Raw genomic sequence first — 14,176 nt, 5'->3', positions numbered from 1 at the left:
ATGGATCAGCGCCGGTCAGCCATTTTGTTGCTTTGTATCGCCGCCGTCTGAAAGTCACAGTGTTGTCTGAGCTTTTCTTCCGGCTGCTTTTCACACGTTGACACGCTGACATGTGGACAGGTGGACACGCTGACATGTGGACAGGTTGACACGTTGACACGCTGACATGTGGACAGGTTGACACGCTGACATGTGGACATGTGGACAAGTGGACACGTTGACACGCTGGCATGTGGACAGGTTGACACGCTGACATGTGGATATGTGGACAAGTTGACACACTCACACGTTGACACGCTGACAGGCTGACATGTGGACATGTTGACACGCTGACATGTGGACAGGTGGACACGCTGACATGTGGACACGTTGACACGCTGACATGTGGACAAGTGGACATGCTGACATGTGGACAGGTTGACACGCTGACATGTGGACAGGTTGACACGCTGACATGTGGACAAGTGGACACGCTGATATGTGGACAGGTTGACACGTTGACACGCTGACATGTGGACATGTGGACACGTTGACACGCTGGCATGTGGATATGTGGACAAGTTGACATGCTGATATGTGGACAGGTTGACACGTTGACACGCTGACATGTGGACAAGTGGACACGTTGACACGCTGGCATGTGGATATGTGGACAAGTTGACATGCTGATATGTGGACAGGTTGACACGTTGACACGCTGACATGTGGACAAGTGGACACGTTGACATGCTGACATGTGGACAAGTTGACACACTCACACGTTGACACGCTGACAGGCTGACATGTGGACATGTTGACACGCTGACATGTGGACAGGTTGACACGCTGACATGTGGACAAGTGGACACGCTGATATGTGGACAGGTTGACACGTTGACACGCTGACATGTGGACAGGCTGACATGTGGACATGTGGACAAGTTGACATGCTGATATGTGGACAGGTTGACACGTCGACACGCTGACATGTGGACAAGTGGACACGTTGACATGCTGACATGTGGACATGTGGACAAGTTGACACACTCACACGTTGACACGCTGACAGGCTGACATGTGGACAAGTGGACACGTTGACATGCTGACATGTGGACATGTGGACATGTGGACAAGTTGACACACTCACACGTTGACACGCTGACATGTTGACTCGCTGATGTTTACACGATGACACACTGACACGTTGACATGCTGACACGTTGACGTGGACTGCCGATGCCGGGGATCGAACCATAACCTTCTGCTAAGTGGACAAGCGCTCTACCTCCTGAGTACCTTCATGTCATTTTTATCACCCCAGCTAGCTAGCTAACAGTAGCGCAAGCACAAACTTTAAAGTTTTCCCGCCTTATCTGCTTAATTTGTATTCCAGCGTCAATTATTTTTCTAATTAGGACAAGATTTGGTCGACTCCAGTCTGACTGAACTGGCCCAGCCGAGAGACCAGCCTCATTTGGACTGCTGACCAGCAGAACCAGTCCGATACCAGCTTGACCTGTCTAGTGACCCTCCAAGACCAGCTTCAAATGAGCTAAAACCAGCAACAAGAATAAGCAGGATTTTTCAGAAGGTAGCTAATGCTAGTTCAGCTAATGTCAGTTTGTTGACTGGACATTAAAAAAAAGACTAAGAAAAAGAAGACACGATGAAAAAAACACGTCAGATTAAATGTTTTATTAGAAGTTTCACGGTGATCTGTTTCTAATGTTTCTGTGATCTCATCTCTTTTTCTTGTTTTCTTGCTGAACAACAGCTGCACACCTGCGAACAGGTAACATCATGAGAGATGATGCCCCTGTCGACAGAGACCAACAGGACGTCGTCATCTTCCTTTCTTCATCTTGGACACCTTCTCTTTCCTCTTCTTCACATGTTTCGGTACTTTGGTTTTTCTTTTTTCTCTCTGAGCTTCTTTCACCATCTTCTTCTTTTCCTGACAGAACAAAACAAACTTTATCTTCAGTTTCACAAAAACTAATAAGAAGAAGAACAATAACAATGAACAGTGACGCTGGACGTCACAGAGGATTTGACACCTTTTTGTCGACGGAGGCTTCTTTGCTCTCCTTCTGCTCGTCTTCCCCATCATCATCATCATCCTCCTCCTCCCCTTCCTCCTCTGAGGATGAAGACTGGTCATCCTCCAGCAGAGCAGGAATCTGAGAAGAAGGTCTCGATAAAACTTTTCATCTGTCTTAGCTTGGAACGAGTGCTGTGATCACATGACTCCTCCTGTGATCACGTGACTCCTGCTGAGTCTCACCTGAAGTCTTAAATAATAATAAAACCTTAAGAATTAATCTCAACTTCTTTTTGTCTTCTGCAGCTTCTCATCAGATCACACTGTCTTCCTTCCAGTTGTGAACTGAGTGCCAGTGATGTCACAGTGTACTCCAGAACAGTATGACATCACCGATCAGGTGTGCTTACATGTGAAACACTTCTGACCACAGAATGCAAACAGGTGTGTTTGGACATCAGAAGCGATGCTCTCCACAGATGAAGTGACTGCACAGGTTCACACAGGAAGTAAGATGGAAACAACAGACTCAGGAATTAATATGACGGCAACAACAATAAAAAAAATGGCAATAAAGGAAAGAAATAGGCAGAATATGACATCACTAATAGACAGGTTAAAACTTTTTGCCTATTATCTGTTGTCTCTTTTTTCTCTTTTGTCCTGAGTCTGTGGCATGCTGAGACTTTTAATGTGAAACATTTGTGCAGGAAGTGGTGGATTCCACTGACAGAAGTTTAAAAGTGAATGAAAAAAAAAAACAGGGAACACTGTTAGAAAAGGCCTGACCCTCGCTGCAGGGACGAAGCTCATATTTGACAATTCAGAATTCACAGTATGTCACTAGGCTAAGCTAAGCTAAGCTAGGCTAAACTAAAGCTAAGATAAAATAAGCTATACTACAACATTACAATCAGATGGACTGTGACTGTACCGTTTGAACTCCAGACAGATCCTTCTTCAGCCCCGTCAGCGTCTGGTACAGAACCTGAACCGCAACGACACCTTCATCATCATCAACATCACCACCATCATCAACATCACCACCATCATCACCATCACCACCATCATCATCACCACCATCATCATCATCACCATCATCATCACCATCATCATTATCATCAACATCACCATCATCATCACCATCATCACCATCACCACCTCCATCATCATCACCACCTCCATCATCATCACCATCATCATCATCATCATCATCATCAACATCATCATCATCAACATCACCATCATCATCACCATCATCACCACCATCATCATCATCACCATCACTACCTCCATCATCATCACCATCATCACCATCATCATCATCATCATCACCATCATCATCATCACCACCTCCATCATCATCACCATCATCATCATCATCACCATCATCATCACCATCACCACCTCCATCATCATCACCATCATCACCATCACCACCTCCATCATCATCACCATCATCATCACCATCACCACCTCCATCATCATCATCATCATCACCATCACCACCTCCATCATCATCACCATCATCACCATCATCATCATCATCACCATCATCATCATCATCACCATCACCATCACCATCATCATCATCACCACCTCCATCATCATCACCATCATCATCACCATCATCATCACCATCACCACCTCCATCATCATCACCATCATCACCATCACCACCTCCATCATCATCACCATCATCATCACCATCACCACCTCCATCATCATCATCATCATCATCACCATCACCACCTCCATCATCATCACCATCATCACCATCATCATCATCATCACCATCATCATCATCACCATCACCATCATCAACATCATCAACATTACCACCATCACCATCATCATCATCATCATCACCATCACCACCATCACCTCCAACATCATCACCACCACCACCATCATCATCATCACCACCATCATCATCAACAACATCACCACCATCACCATCCTCATCATCATCATCACCATCACCACCACCACCTCCAACATCATCATCATCATCACCACCATCACCACCATCATCATCACCACCATCACCATCACCACCATCATCATCATCACCACCTCCAACATCATCATCATCATCACCACCACCATCACCATCATCAACATCACCACCATCACCATCATCATCATCATCATCATCACCACCACCTCCAACATCATCACCTCCATCATCATCACCATCATCAACATCATCACCATGCCTGGAGTGTCTCTCATATCTCTCTGTTGTTGTTGTCTCTTACGTTGTCTTCGTGTCCACTGATGGCGGCCTCTTCCTCCTTCGCCCTCATCAGGTCCACGTCCCGCTCGTAGTGACTCACCTCTGTCAGAGTGCGAGGGATGTAGGCCTTCTTAAACACCTGGGGGATGACGGAGGACACGGACTGTTATGGGGAGGTCAAACAGAGCTTCCACAGAGAGGACAGCGTTACTTTGACCGTCTGTCACCTCCTCGTCCACTCGGTCCTGATCCGATCGCTGCTCCAGCGTCCTCTCTGCTGCAATCGCCATCGCCTGCTCGACCAATCACAGACACACGATCCAGTGAACCAACAGACAGTTATCAGGTTTTACGCCTCATTTTTCTGAAGGATTCACACCTTGTCCAGGTATTGGTCGATGTTGTGGCAGGTGATGGACGGGTCGGTGATGAAGTCAAACAACTCTCTGACCGTCATCACGGCCACACCGCGTCTCACAAAGAACTCTGGGTAAAAAAGAAGAAAACACTTAGTTCAGACAGATCAAAGCAATCAGAACAAAAATTCAATCACAACTGAGACAAACAATTCATCTTTTCAGAGGTCAGAGGTCAAACATGGACATAGCTGAGCTGCAGTCCCACCGTTGACGTTGCTGCAGTCCTTCCTGAGGAACTCCAGAGAACGAGGATGATCATGCTCCACCGACTGAGACACGTCGATGATGTAAGCGTCTCCATCATGATACCTGCAGACAGGTTAAGGAAGTTAATCAGAAGAAGAAGAAGAATCAGCTTTATTGGCCAAGTATGTGGACAAGGACGGACTGTGACTCTAGCTGTGTCTCAATTCAGCGGCTGCATCCTTCGGAGGACCCAGCCTACGCGGTCTCCGGAGGCTGGGTCCTTCAGAGGATCCTCCGTCGGCCGCATCAACTATCGCTAAATGGGACGGTCTAGCCTTCGGAGTATTTCCCGATTGCGTCACGACGTCATAACTTCTTCCCTCCTAACCCGGGAAAAAAACACGTTCGGGGTGCAGAGATGCGCCCGTACAGCTCCTACCGCTTGTAAGAGGCGCGAAATGTAGCCTATTATACAACTTACAAATTCACCTGATGTGAATATCTTCACAGCTTCCCGTCGGACGGTTCACGCCTCCGCGTCGTCCATTCATTTCTGATAATGGACACCTCGAAGGGCGTTATCCTGCTTATACCATGGTCACTTACGAAAGAAATAAATATTAAATCAATTACTAATACGTTAATGTTGTTGTTTTTTTACCGTTAAAATCGTAAGTTTTCCACAAGAGGCAGCTGAGTGGACTATTTCATATCGCTCATTGTGACGCGTTGCCAAGGTAACCGGCTCTGGCCACAGAACCTGCAGCTCGGTCGGCGCAACTGTTATATTAGACCTAATCAGAGGAGGGAAGTGACATGATTGCTTAACGTTATGTTACGTGATACAAAGTATCATTTAGAGGGCAAGTGCACCTCTTACCGCTCGTGTGTGTCCAGAGGATGATGCCAAATTTTGTTTCAAAGACTCAAGGTCCACAGATAGTTTCCTAAATCATTTTTATTGATTCATTTTTTTTTTTTTTATCATTTTTTATAAGAAATATTATCCACCATTCACTCTGATCATTAAATGTGGTTAAAGGAAACTATAAAATCACTCATGTTGTCTACTGTCTTGCCGTTGTGTTAAATAAACTGTGAAATAATGTATGTTCTGAGTTTCTGTTGCCACGGTTACCAACTAGCATTTGAGCCAGCGCAAAAATTTAGAACAATCAGGCTATTTGACCAGAACTTTTTTATATTTACAGTATGTGTACATGTATTTACAGTATGTGTATGTATTTACAGTATGTGTACATGCATTTACAGTATGTGTACATGTATTTACAGTATGTGTACATGCATTTACAGTATGTGTACATGTATTTACAGTATGTGTATGTATTTACAGTATGTGTACATGTATTTACAGTATGTGTATGTATTTACAGTATGTGTACATGTATTTACAGTATGTGTACATGTATTTACAGTATGTGTATGTGTTCACAGTATTAGACTCAGTCACTGGGTCAGAGTCTCCGTGTTAAAAACGCTGTCACACTCTCGGTCTGTATTTGAGTCAGTGAATGTTTGGTGGAAGGTTTGACACATCAGATCTGTGGATGCTGACTGATCTGGTGCACAGAGCTCTGTAGCGCCTCCCTGGGGACAGACGATGGAACAGGTCTGCAGTGATGTCTCCTGAATGTGGAGCTGGATCAGTCCTGAATGGAAGGCAGACCAGGTCTCTGCGATCCTGACTGCTGGAGTCTGTTCTGTCCTGTTTGGTGTCCAGTCCAGTCAGACTGGATGAGCTGGAACGTCCTCTGTTGCACCTTCTTGATGATGGAGGCCATGTTTGAAGTCCACCTTGGGTCCTGGGAAATAGTGGATCTCAGAAACCTGAAGGTTCTCACAGTGAAACAGTGTTGAGGGGCTCCTCCTGAAGTCCACCATCACCGCCACAGTTTTGAGCGTGTTCAGCTGCAGGTTGTTCTGATGCACCAGAGGACCAGCTGATTGTCCTCCCGTCTGTCTGCCGACTGAGGCCGATGACGTCGTCTCTTCTGTGAACTTCAGGCGTCTCATTCAGAAAATTCTTAGAATGACGAAGTTTTCTAAGAATTTCTCCTCACAGTTCAGACTACGGTGGCAACACTGTCGCCTCACAGCAAGAAGGTCCTGGGTTCGAATCTCGCTGCGGGCACCGGGGTGTGTCCTCCACCATGCCTTCGGTGCCTGCTGCTCGAGGAGGGCCTTTCTGTGTGGAGTTTGCATGTTCTCCCCGTGTTCACCTGGGGTATCCTCCGTAAAAATATACCCCCACTAAAAACATGCAAGAAGATCACCACCTGACCAATGGTGACGCAGAAGAATGGGTCCCCGGGCGCCGGTCTGGCTGCCCACCGCTCCTGGTCTGCCGCGGAGGAAGGACGACCAGGATGGGTTAAAAGCGGAAGGTAAATTTCACCTCCGTGTGCCGTCGTGCTCGCATGTGTGTGTGACAAATAAAGGGGAATGTCTCCCCCCGATTCTTCTTCTTCTTCAGACTAGATCCTGGTGAAGATCAGAGTTCCTCACAGAGGCCTTCAGAGATCTGTGTGTGTGTGTGTGTGTGTGTGTGTGTGTGTGTGGTGGGCGGGGCCTCTCACAGCATGTTGAACTCGCTCAGGTCGGCGTGGACGAGTCGAGCCTCCTGGAACATCTTTCTCATGTTCTGCACCACCTGCAGGTAAAGCTCTCGAGCCTTCAGCTCTGACAACAACGCGTTCTTCAGCAGAGGAGCCGGCCTGACCGATCGATACAGGACAGAGCGATCAATAAACAAGAGGACAATCAGAATCGATCGGCACACTCCGATCAATCACCCCAAATGGCTCTTACATATTATCTTTTCCAATGAAGCTCATCAACAGAACGTGACTTCTGAGCAGGACAGGCTGTGGACATGGGATTCCTGCTGTCTGCAGCCTGAGACACACAGAGACACACGCAGAGAGAGACACAGAGAGAAATGGAGAGAGACAGAGAGACAGAGACACACAGAGAGACAAAGAGAGACACACACACACAGACAGAGAGAGAGACACAGAGAGAAACAGGGAGAGACAAAGAGACACAGAGAGAGACAGAGACACAGGCAGAGAGACAGAGAGACACACACATGGATCGAGTTACTACCATCGGCTGTGAAAGGGGGGCGTCTCTCAGGCCTGAACCTGGAGGTGAAAGGACTCAGTGAGACCAGGGTAACAGAGGGACGACTGTCAGCTGAGACATGGACAGTCTGTCACTGACAGACTGACACAGGAGAACGGTTCTGACCTGATGAGGTTCCTCATCTCCTTCTCTGCCCAGGTTCTCACCATCTTCCTGGGGTTTCCTTTACAGTAACCGTGACGGAACCTGCAGAACAACAGAAGATCTCTGGAACACTTACTGATAACAGCTGAGAACAAATGAAAAGGGACAACTGCTGATTATTGATTACTGATTATTGAGGTGACAGGAACTAACTTTTCACACAGCAGACAACGTATGATGCCTGAGCTTTTATTTTGGAAGCAACAGGAAGTTTAGACATCTACCTGCACTGAGGGGGGGCAGCCTGTGTGTTAAGCCTGGTTTATGCTTCTGCATCGCGTCGACGCAGACCCCTACGCGGACCCTACGCCGTAGCCTGACGCGCACCTCCAAAAAATCCTGACTACGCGTCGCATCGACCAATGATGCGACGTGAACGTCGAGGACTGTGATTGGTCCACTCAGAACGTAATTTCCGGTTCAGTCGCAGCCCTATGGTCGCAGCACAACAACACCGCCATTTTCAAAGTTTCTGTGGTGAGAGCTACAAGAAAAACTGGACCAAGCCGAAGAAAGAATTATCGAAGAGGTAAAAACCAAGGAATCCGACAAGAGCCCCCCCGAAACCATACAAACCGTGGTGGCACGGTGGCACGGTGGCAACACTGTCGCCTCACAGCAAGAAGGTCCCGGGTTCGATTCTCGCTGCGGGCACCGGGATGTGTCCTCCACCATGCCTTCGGTGCCTGCTGCTCGAGGAAAAAAAAAGGGCCTTTCTGTGTGGAGTTTGCATGTTCTCCCCGTGTTCACCTGGGGTATCCTCCGTAAAACATACCCCCACTAAAAACATGCAGAAGATCACCACCTGACCAATGGTGACAAAACTGGAATTGGGTTCCCGGGCGCCGCTTGGATGGCAGCCCACCGCTCCTGGTCTGCCGTGGAGGAAGGACGACCAGGATGGGAGAAATGCGGAAGACAAATTTCACCTTCGTGCGCAGTGTCCAGCATGTGCATGTTGTGTGATAATAAAGGGGAATGTCTCCCCCTGATTCTTCTTCTTCTTCTTCAAAGACACAGCCACACCCCCCTAGCGGCTTGGCGGTGAATTGCGAAGCAACGCGTTCCCTCGACGCAGAACTATGAATGCTCAGTGGCAGCGTCGGGTGTACGCCGTAGGTACGGCGTCGCCGCGACGCAGAAGCATAAACCAGGCTTAAGCCTGGTGCTGCGTGTGACTGACCTGAACTCTTCTTCTGTGGTGTGTGACTGACCTGAACTCTCCGCTCACATATTTGTCTCTGTCTTTGAACAGCAGGATGGAGGTCTTGTAGATCTTGATGGCTCTACTCTCTGCTGTGGAGGTGCTGGCATGATAAACATTGGCCTGAAGAAGACAGACAGACAGACAGACAGACAGACAGACAGACAGACAGGCAGGCAGGCAGGCAGGCAGACAGACAGACAGACAGGCAGGCAGGCAGGCAGGCAGGCAGACAGACAGACAGGCAGGCAGGCAGACAGACAGGCAGGCAGGCAGGCAGACAGGCAGGCAGGCAGGCAGGCAGGCAGACAGGCAGGCAGGCAGACAGACAGACAGGCAGGCAGGCAGACAGACAGGCAGACAGGCAGACAGACAGACAGGCAGACAGACAGACAGACAGACAGACAGACAGGCAGACAGACAGACAAAGAGGCAGACAGCTGGTTATTAGGTGTCAGAATTACAACGTTCAACATCTGTTTGGAGAATCCAGCTGTTCACTTTGTTTCACTCAGAACTCGACAGCCAGTTTGTACCTGAGACACACCTGTACCTGACTGTTCTGTGACTATCATCTCAACCTGTCTGAGTGCACCGATAAGTACCGATGACTGTATTGATGATGCATTGATGAGCGACGGCTGACCTCCTTCCCTGTGCTGATGCAGCCGTTGATCTCACTGATGACTCCTCTGCTCAGCATCTTAAAGAGAATCATTCGAGTTCGAGGATCTAAAACCTGCAGAAGAAGAAGAACAATTCACTGACTTCAACAACAAATGTTTGGATTTGCTGGTTATTGATCTTCAATTGATATTCAATATAGACATCTTTGAACAGATTGATGAGGTGTGTCTCTATGACGTCTATGACATCATCACATCATGAAGAAACAGAAAACAGACCTTTCCAATCAATCCACACATTCAGAGGTGGAATAAAAAAAGTAAAAAAAAGTCTGCAGTTCCTCCAACAACCAGCTGAGGGTGACTGAGAGCAGCTGAATCCACGAGACAACCAAACTGCAACAGCAGGAAGAAACGTTTAAGACATACAGAGAGGCCACCGCTGTCTGTGACAAAGCAACACATCTGGAAGAAAGGACTACTTCCCCAAGATCATGGCAGAGAATGCTGGGAACTCCAGAACATTATTCTCCAGCATTAGCCCCACCCACCGTCCACAGGTCTCTGCACCAGCTGAACAACCTGCATCGTCCTCCAACAACAACATGAGGTCAATCAGAGGCAGCATGAGCTCAGCAAACCCAGTCAAACAGATGGAACCGTGGGAAACCACGGGACCTGCACGCCTCCAGGACCCTGAGGCGTGCAGGCTGATCCCTCTCACCCCGGACACAAACTCTTTGAGTCACTCCCCTCTGGCAGGAGGCTGCGGTCCATCAGGACCAAAACCTCACGCCACAAGAACAGTTTTTTCCCGTCTGCTGTCAGCCTGACCAACAAGGCCCGGAACCCCCCCGACACTCTTCACACTCCACCTCTGCCTCATTCTGTCACACTGACATAAATACAACTCTATGCGTTACATTAACGCTCAACTTGGACTTCCTTCTTAAAAAACAGACTGTTTCCGGAAAAAACAAACAAACAAAAAACAGACTTGTGTATATATATTTAAATTGTTATATTTTGTGCTCTTTTTTTAGTAGATGTGTCATACACCAACTGCACCACAACAAATTCCTCGTATGTGTAAAACCGTACTTGGCAATAAAGCTGTTTCTGTTTCTGATTCTGATTCTGAAAATTAACCTGTACTCCATTAACGGACCTCTGTGAGACTGTCCCAGAGTCCAACTCGTCCACCTCATGTGTCCACCCTGAACCTGCAGCATTTTTAAAGCAGGCGTTTGACAGATTCATGTCCTGAAGGTCAGAAATCCATCTGTCCAAACACACATCTTCACAGACGGCTTTAAAGAGCTTCAGTAAAACCTGAAGCAAAGAAAGCGAACCAAGACAGGAACACAGCCACAAACTACAGGCCAAGAGCCAACGTCCATTCATGAGAGGGACACCGGAAAAGACGCTTTCACAGCAAACGAACTGTTTTCTTTAAGAAAATAACATCAGGAGGAATTTCAGTCCGACTGGAGAACAAACACAGCTCTGAAACTGATCTGAAACCATCAGTGACGTCAGACTAAACTCTGACCTCAGGTCTGTCCTCTCACACCTCAGAGCAGCATTGGACAGAAAAGACTTTTGGTCTCTGGAGTTCATTTCTTCGTCGTGTCCGGGAAGAATTTTCATGAACTCACTGAATTAAACTACAGTCTGGCTTGAAACACACTTAATTACGGGCATGATGAGTGACAGCTGGGTGTCAGCAGCCGCCTCAGCTCCACCCGTGCTCCGCCTCCTCGTGGGTCTCTGGATTAGCCCACAAACGAAGGATGAGGAGCGCGAGGATCATCAAAGACCTGGATCGGCCCACAGCAGACCCCGCGCTGCAGTCAGCAGGCGTCAGCGGGGAGGATGAGGAGGAGCTTCTTCGTCCGGGTCCAGACGACTTCTCACATCATTTCTAACTGTTGCCTTAGAATTGATCCACCCGTCACACTGACATCATCACCGCCACTCATGTGACATAAACGATTATTGTTTCATGGTTTGATTTTTTACTGTATCTGTTTTTCTGATTATTTGATCTGTTCCTGAACGCCTCGTCACGTCTCACAGCACCATTTCTGTCTCTCAAAGTTATATCCTGGTGATTACTGATCACTGATCTGCTCACCTGCTCCACTGTGGCTCGATCCGATTTGTCCTTCACTCTGTACCTGCAGAGAGCAGCCAATCACAACGTTAGTGACATCAGACACACGAGCTGTGATGTCAGCAGCACTGAGGCGAGTTCAGACGTACGTGTCGGCTTCTTTCTGTTTCTGCATCGTCGTCACTTTGTTGATCACCGAGTCGTCGTAGTTCAGTTTTTCTGAAATCGAAGGACAGACCAATGAGACGAGTGTTGATCAGAGTGACTGCGATCAGCTGTTCTCACACTGTGCGACTGATCCATGCGATCAATCAGGTCCAGTGATCGATCAGCCCTCAAAGGTTCACAGAGAGAAAAAAAAGAGTCAAAGAGTCAGTCGCCATCTGACAACCGTCTGTGTACTCTGAGTGTACCTGAGTGTACTCTGAGTGTACTCTGTGTGTACCCGAGTGTACTCTGAGTGTACTCTGACTGTACTCTGAGTGTACCTGAGTGTACTCTGAGTGTACTCTGTGTGTACCTGAGTGTACTCTGAGTGTACTCTGAGTGTACTCTGTGTGTACCCGAGTGTACTCTGAGTGTACTCTGACTGTACTCTGAGTGTACTCTGACTGTACTCTGAGTGTACCCGAGTGTACTCTGTGTGTGTGTGTGTGTGTGTGTGTGTGTGTGTGCGTTACCCAGGTTGATCTTGTGTTCATATTTCCTCAGAGCTTTATCAGATGGAGTTGACGGCAGAGTCTTACTGGACGGATTCTGTCTGTTGGACTGATCAATAAAAACAAACAGATCAACAGTCAGCTGACCGAGCAAACACAGTTATTAATAATCAGTAATGATCAATAATGATCCTCAGACTGTGTCTCACCTGACAGGTCAGACTCGTCCTGTTGTATCTTTTGGTCAGATCTCCTCCTGGTGAACACCACGCCCACACTTCATACTCCTCATCTTCATCCTCCTCCTCCTCTGCTTCATCCCCCTCCTGTGGCTCGGATGAAGGCTGCACAGTGACATCACTCATCTGACGCTGCATAGCCGACAGTTCTGATTGGTTGCTGCAGACCAGAGGGGAAAAATAGTCAGAAATGTCCAACATCAATAATCGATTCACTATCAGCTCGCGGTCATCTAAGAAACACCAGTGAGTCTCACCTGTCCTCCTCTGCGTCATCAAACTGTCCAGGTACACAACCGACCGCCGACATGACGTCACACAGCAACACAGACCTACAGTGGACCCAGAACTACGACCAGACCTGAACCCAGACTGATCCAGACCGTGCTAGAGCAGCTCACTGTGAAGCGCAAAGAGCAGCGTGTTCGCTTCACTTCCGGATCGGAACACGTGACTACGGCGAGGGACGAGAGACCTTTTGCGAACTGAAGATCAGCGCAACCAGAGAGTCAGCGAGTTACCATAGGTGATGATGATGATGATTATCATCATCATCATCATTATTATTATTATTATTATTATTATTATTATTATTATTATTATTATTATTATTATTATTATTATGTTGTTGTTGTTGTTGTTGTTGTTCGAGGTTAAATGAATGAACAACAATTAGAGAATTAGACATACTTCAGTAGTAAAATGGTTACGAAGATGGAGCGTCTGACTGCAGGAAGGACAAAAAAAAGTGAACAGTCTGAGAAAGAAAACAGGAAATCACTGGATTTAATCCACTAACGATGTATTATGATGAAAATAAACCTCCTTGTATGTGATTTACTTCACTGATTAAACTAATGTCTTATGAACAAAAGTAACCATTTTTCTTAAATAATTATTTTACAGTTTAACAATTTCTTTGAATTTGACTAAAAAAAGACAGAAACTTGAGTTTCGACTGAATAAAGCAACATTTTGAAACGGAACTTCACTCGTTAAGAAGTATTTATGAGTTCTATGTTTTTTCTGTATTATAAATCTTGTGTGTAAAAGTGTTTTTGTTGTTAAGATCAGTCTTCAAAAAGCTGCAGAAGTTGTATGCTTTTATTTTGAGAACCTCCTTCATCGGAAGTATGTTGTAGCGGGTTAGCTTCCTGCA

General features: G+C 47.0%; 2 protein-coding genes across 2 annotated transcripts in view; one reads left to right on the top strand and one right to left on the bottom strand.

The window, feature by feature from the left end:
- Window positions 1-1,659: 1,659 nt before the first annotated feature.
- riok1 (RIO kinase 1 (yeast)) lies at window positions 1,660-13,483 on the bottom strand. The gene is made up of 17 exons (XM_076744831.1): window positions 13,275-13,483; window positions 12,988-13,177; window positions 12,800-12,887; window positions 12,269-12,338; window positions 12,141-12,183; window positions 10,024-10,116; window positions 9,388-9,500; window positions 8,135-8,215; window positions 7,694-7,780; window positions 7,462-7,599; window positions 4,884-4,987; window positions 4,639-4,745; window positions 4,487-4,552; window positions 4,282-4,398; window positions 2,955-3,008; window positions 2,037-2,159; window positions 1,660-1,933 (listed from the first exon to the last, which is right to left on the bottom strand). The coding sequence occupies exons 1-17, from the start codon at window positions 13,325-13,327 to the stop codon at window positions 1,823-1,825; spliced, it is 1,638 nt and encodes a 545-aa protein (XP_076600946.1). The 5' UTR covers window positions 13,328-13,483; the 3' UTR covers window positions 1,660-1,822.
- Window positions 13,484-14,137: 654 nt separating this feature from the next.
- rpp40 (ribonuclease P/MRP 40 subunit) overlaps window positions 14,138-14,176 on the top strand; it is a 5,034-nt gene continuing 4,995 nt past the window's right edge. The window contains exon 1 of the mRNA XM_076745225.1: window positions 14,138-14,176. This exon is cut by the window's right edge and continues 169 nt beyond it. The gene's annotated coding sequence lies outside the window, so the exon portion shown is untranslated.

The sequence above is a fragment of the Chaetodon auriga genome, chromosome 12 (genome assembly GCF_051107435.1).
Source record: "Chaetodon auriga isolate fChaAug3 chromosome 12, fChaAug3.hap1, whole genome shotgun sequence".
NCBI lineage: Eukaryota > Metazoa > Chordata > Actinopteri > Chaetodontiformes > Chaetodontidae > Chaetodon > Chaetodon auriga.
Note: the sequence above shows the minus strand (reverse complement) of the source record. Positions and strands in the feature narration are given on the sequence as shown.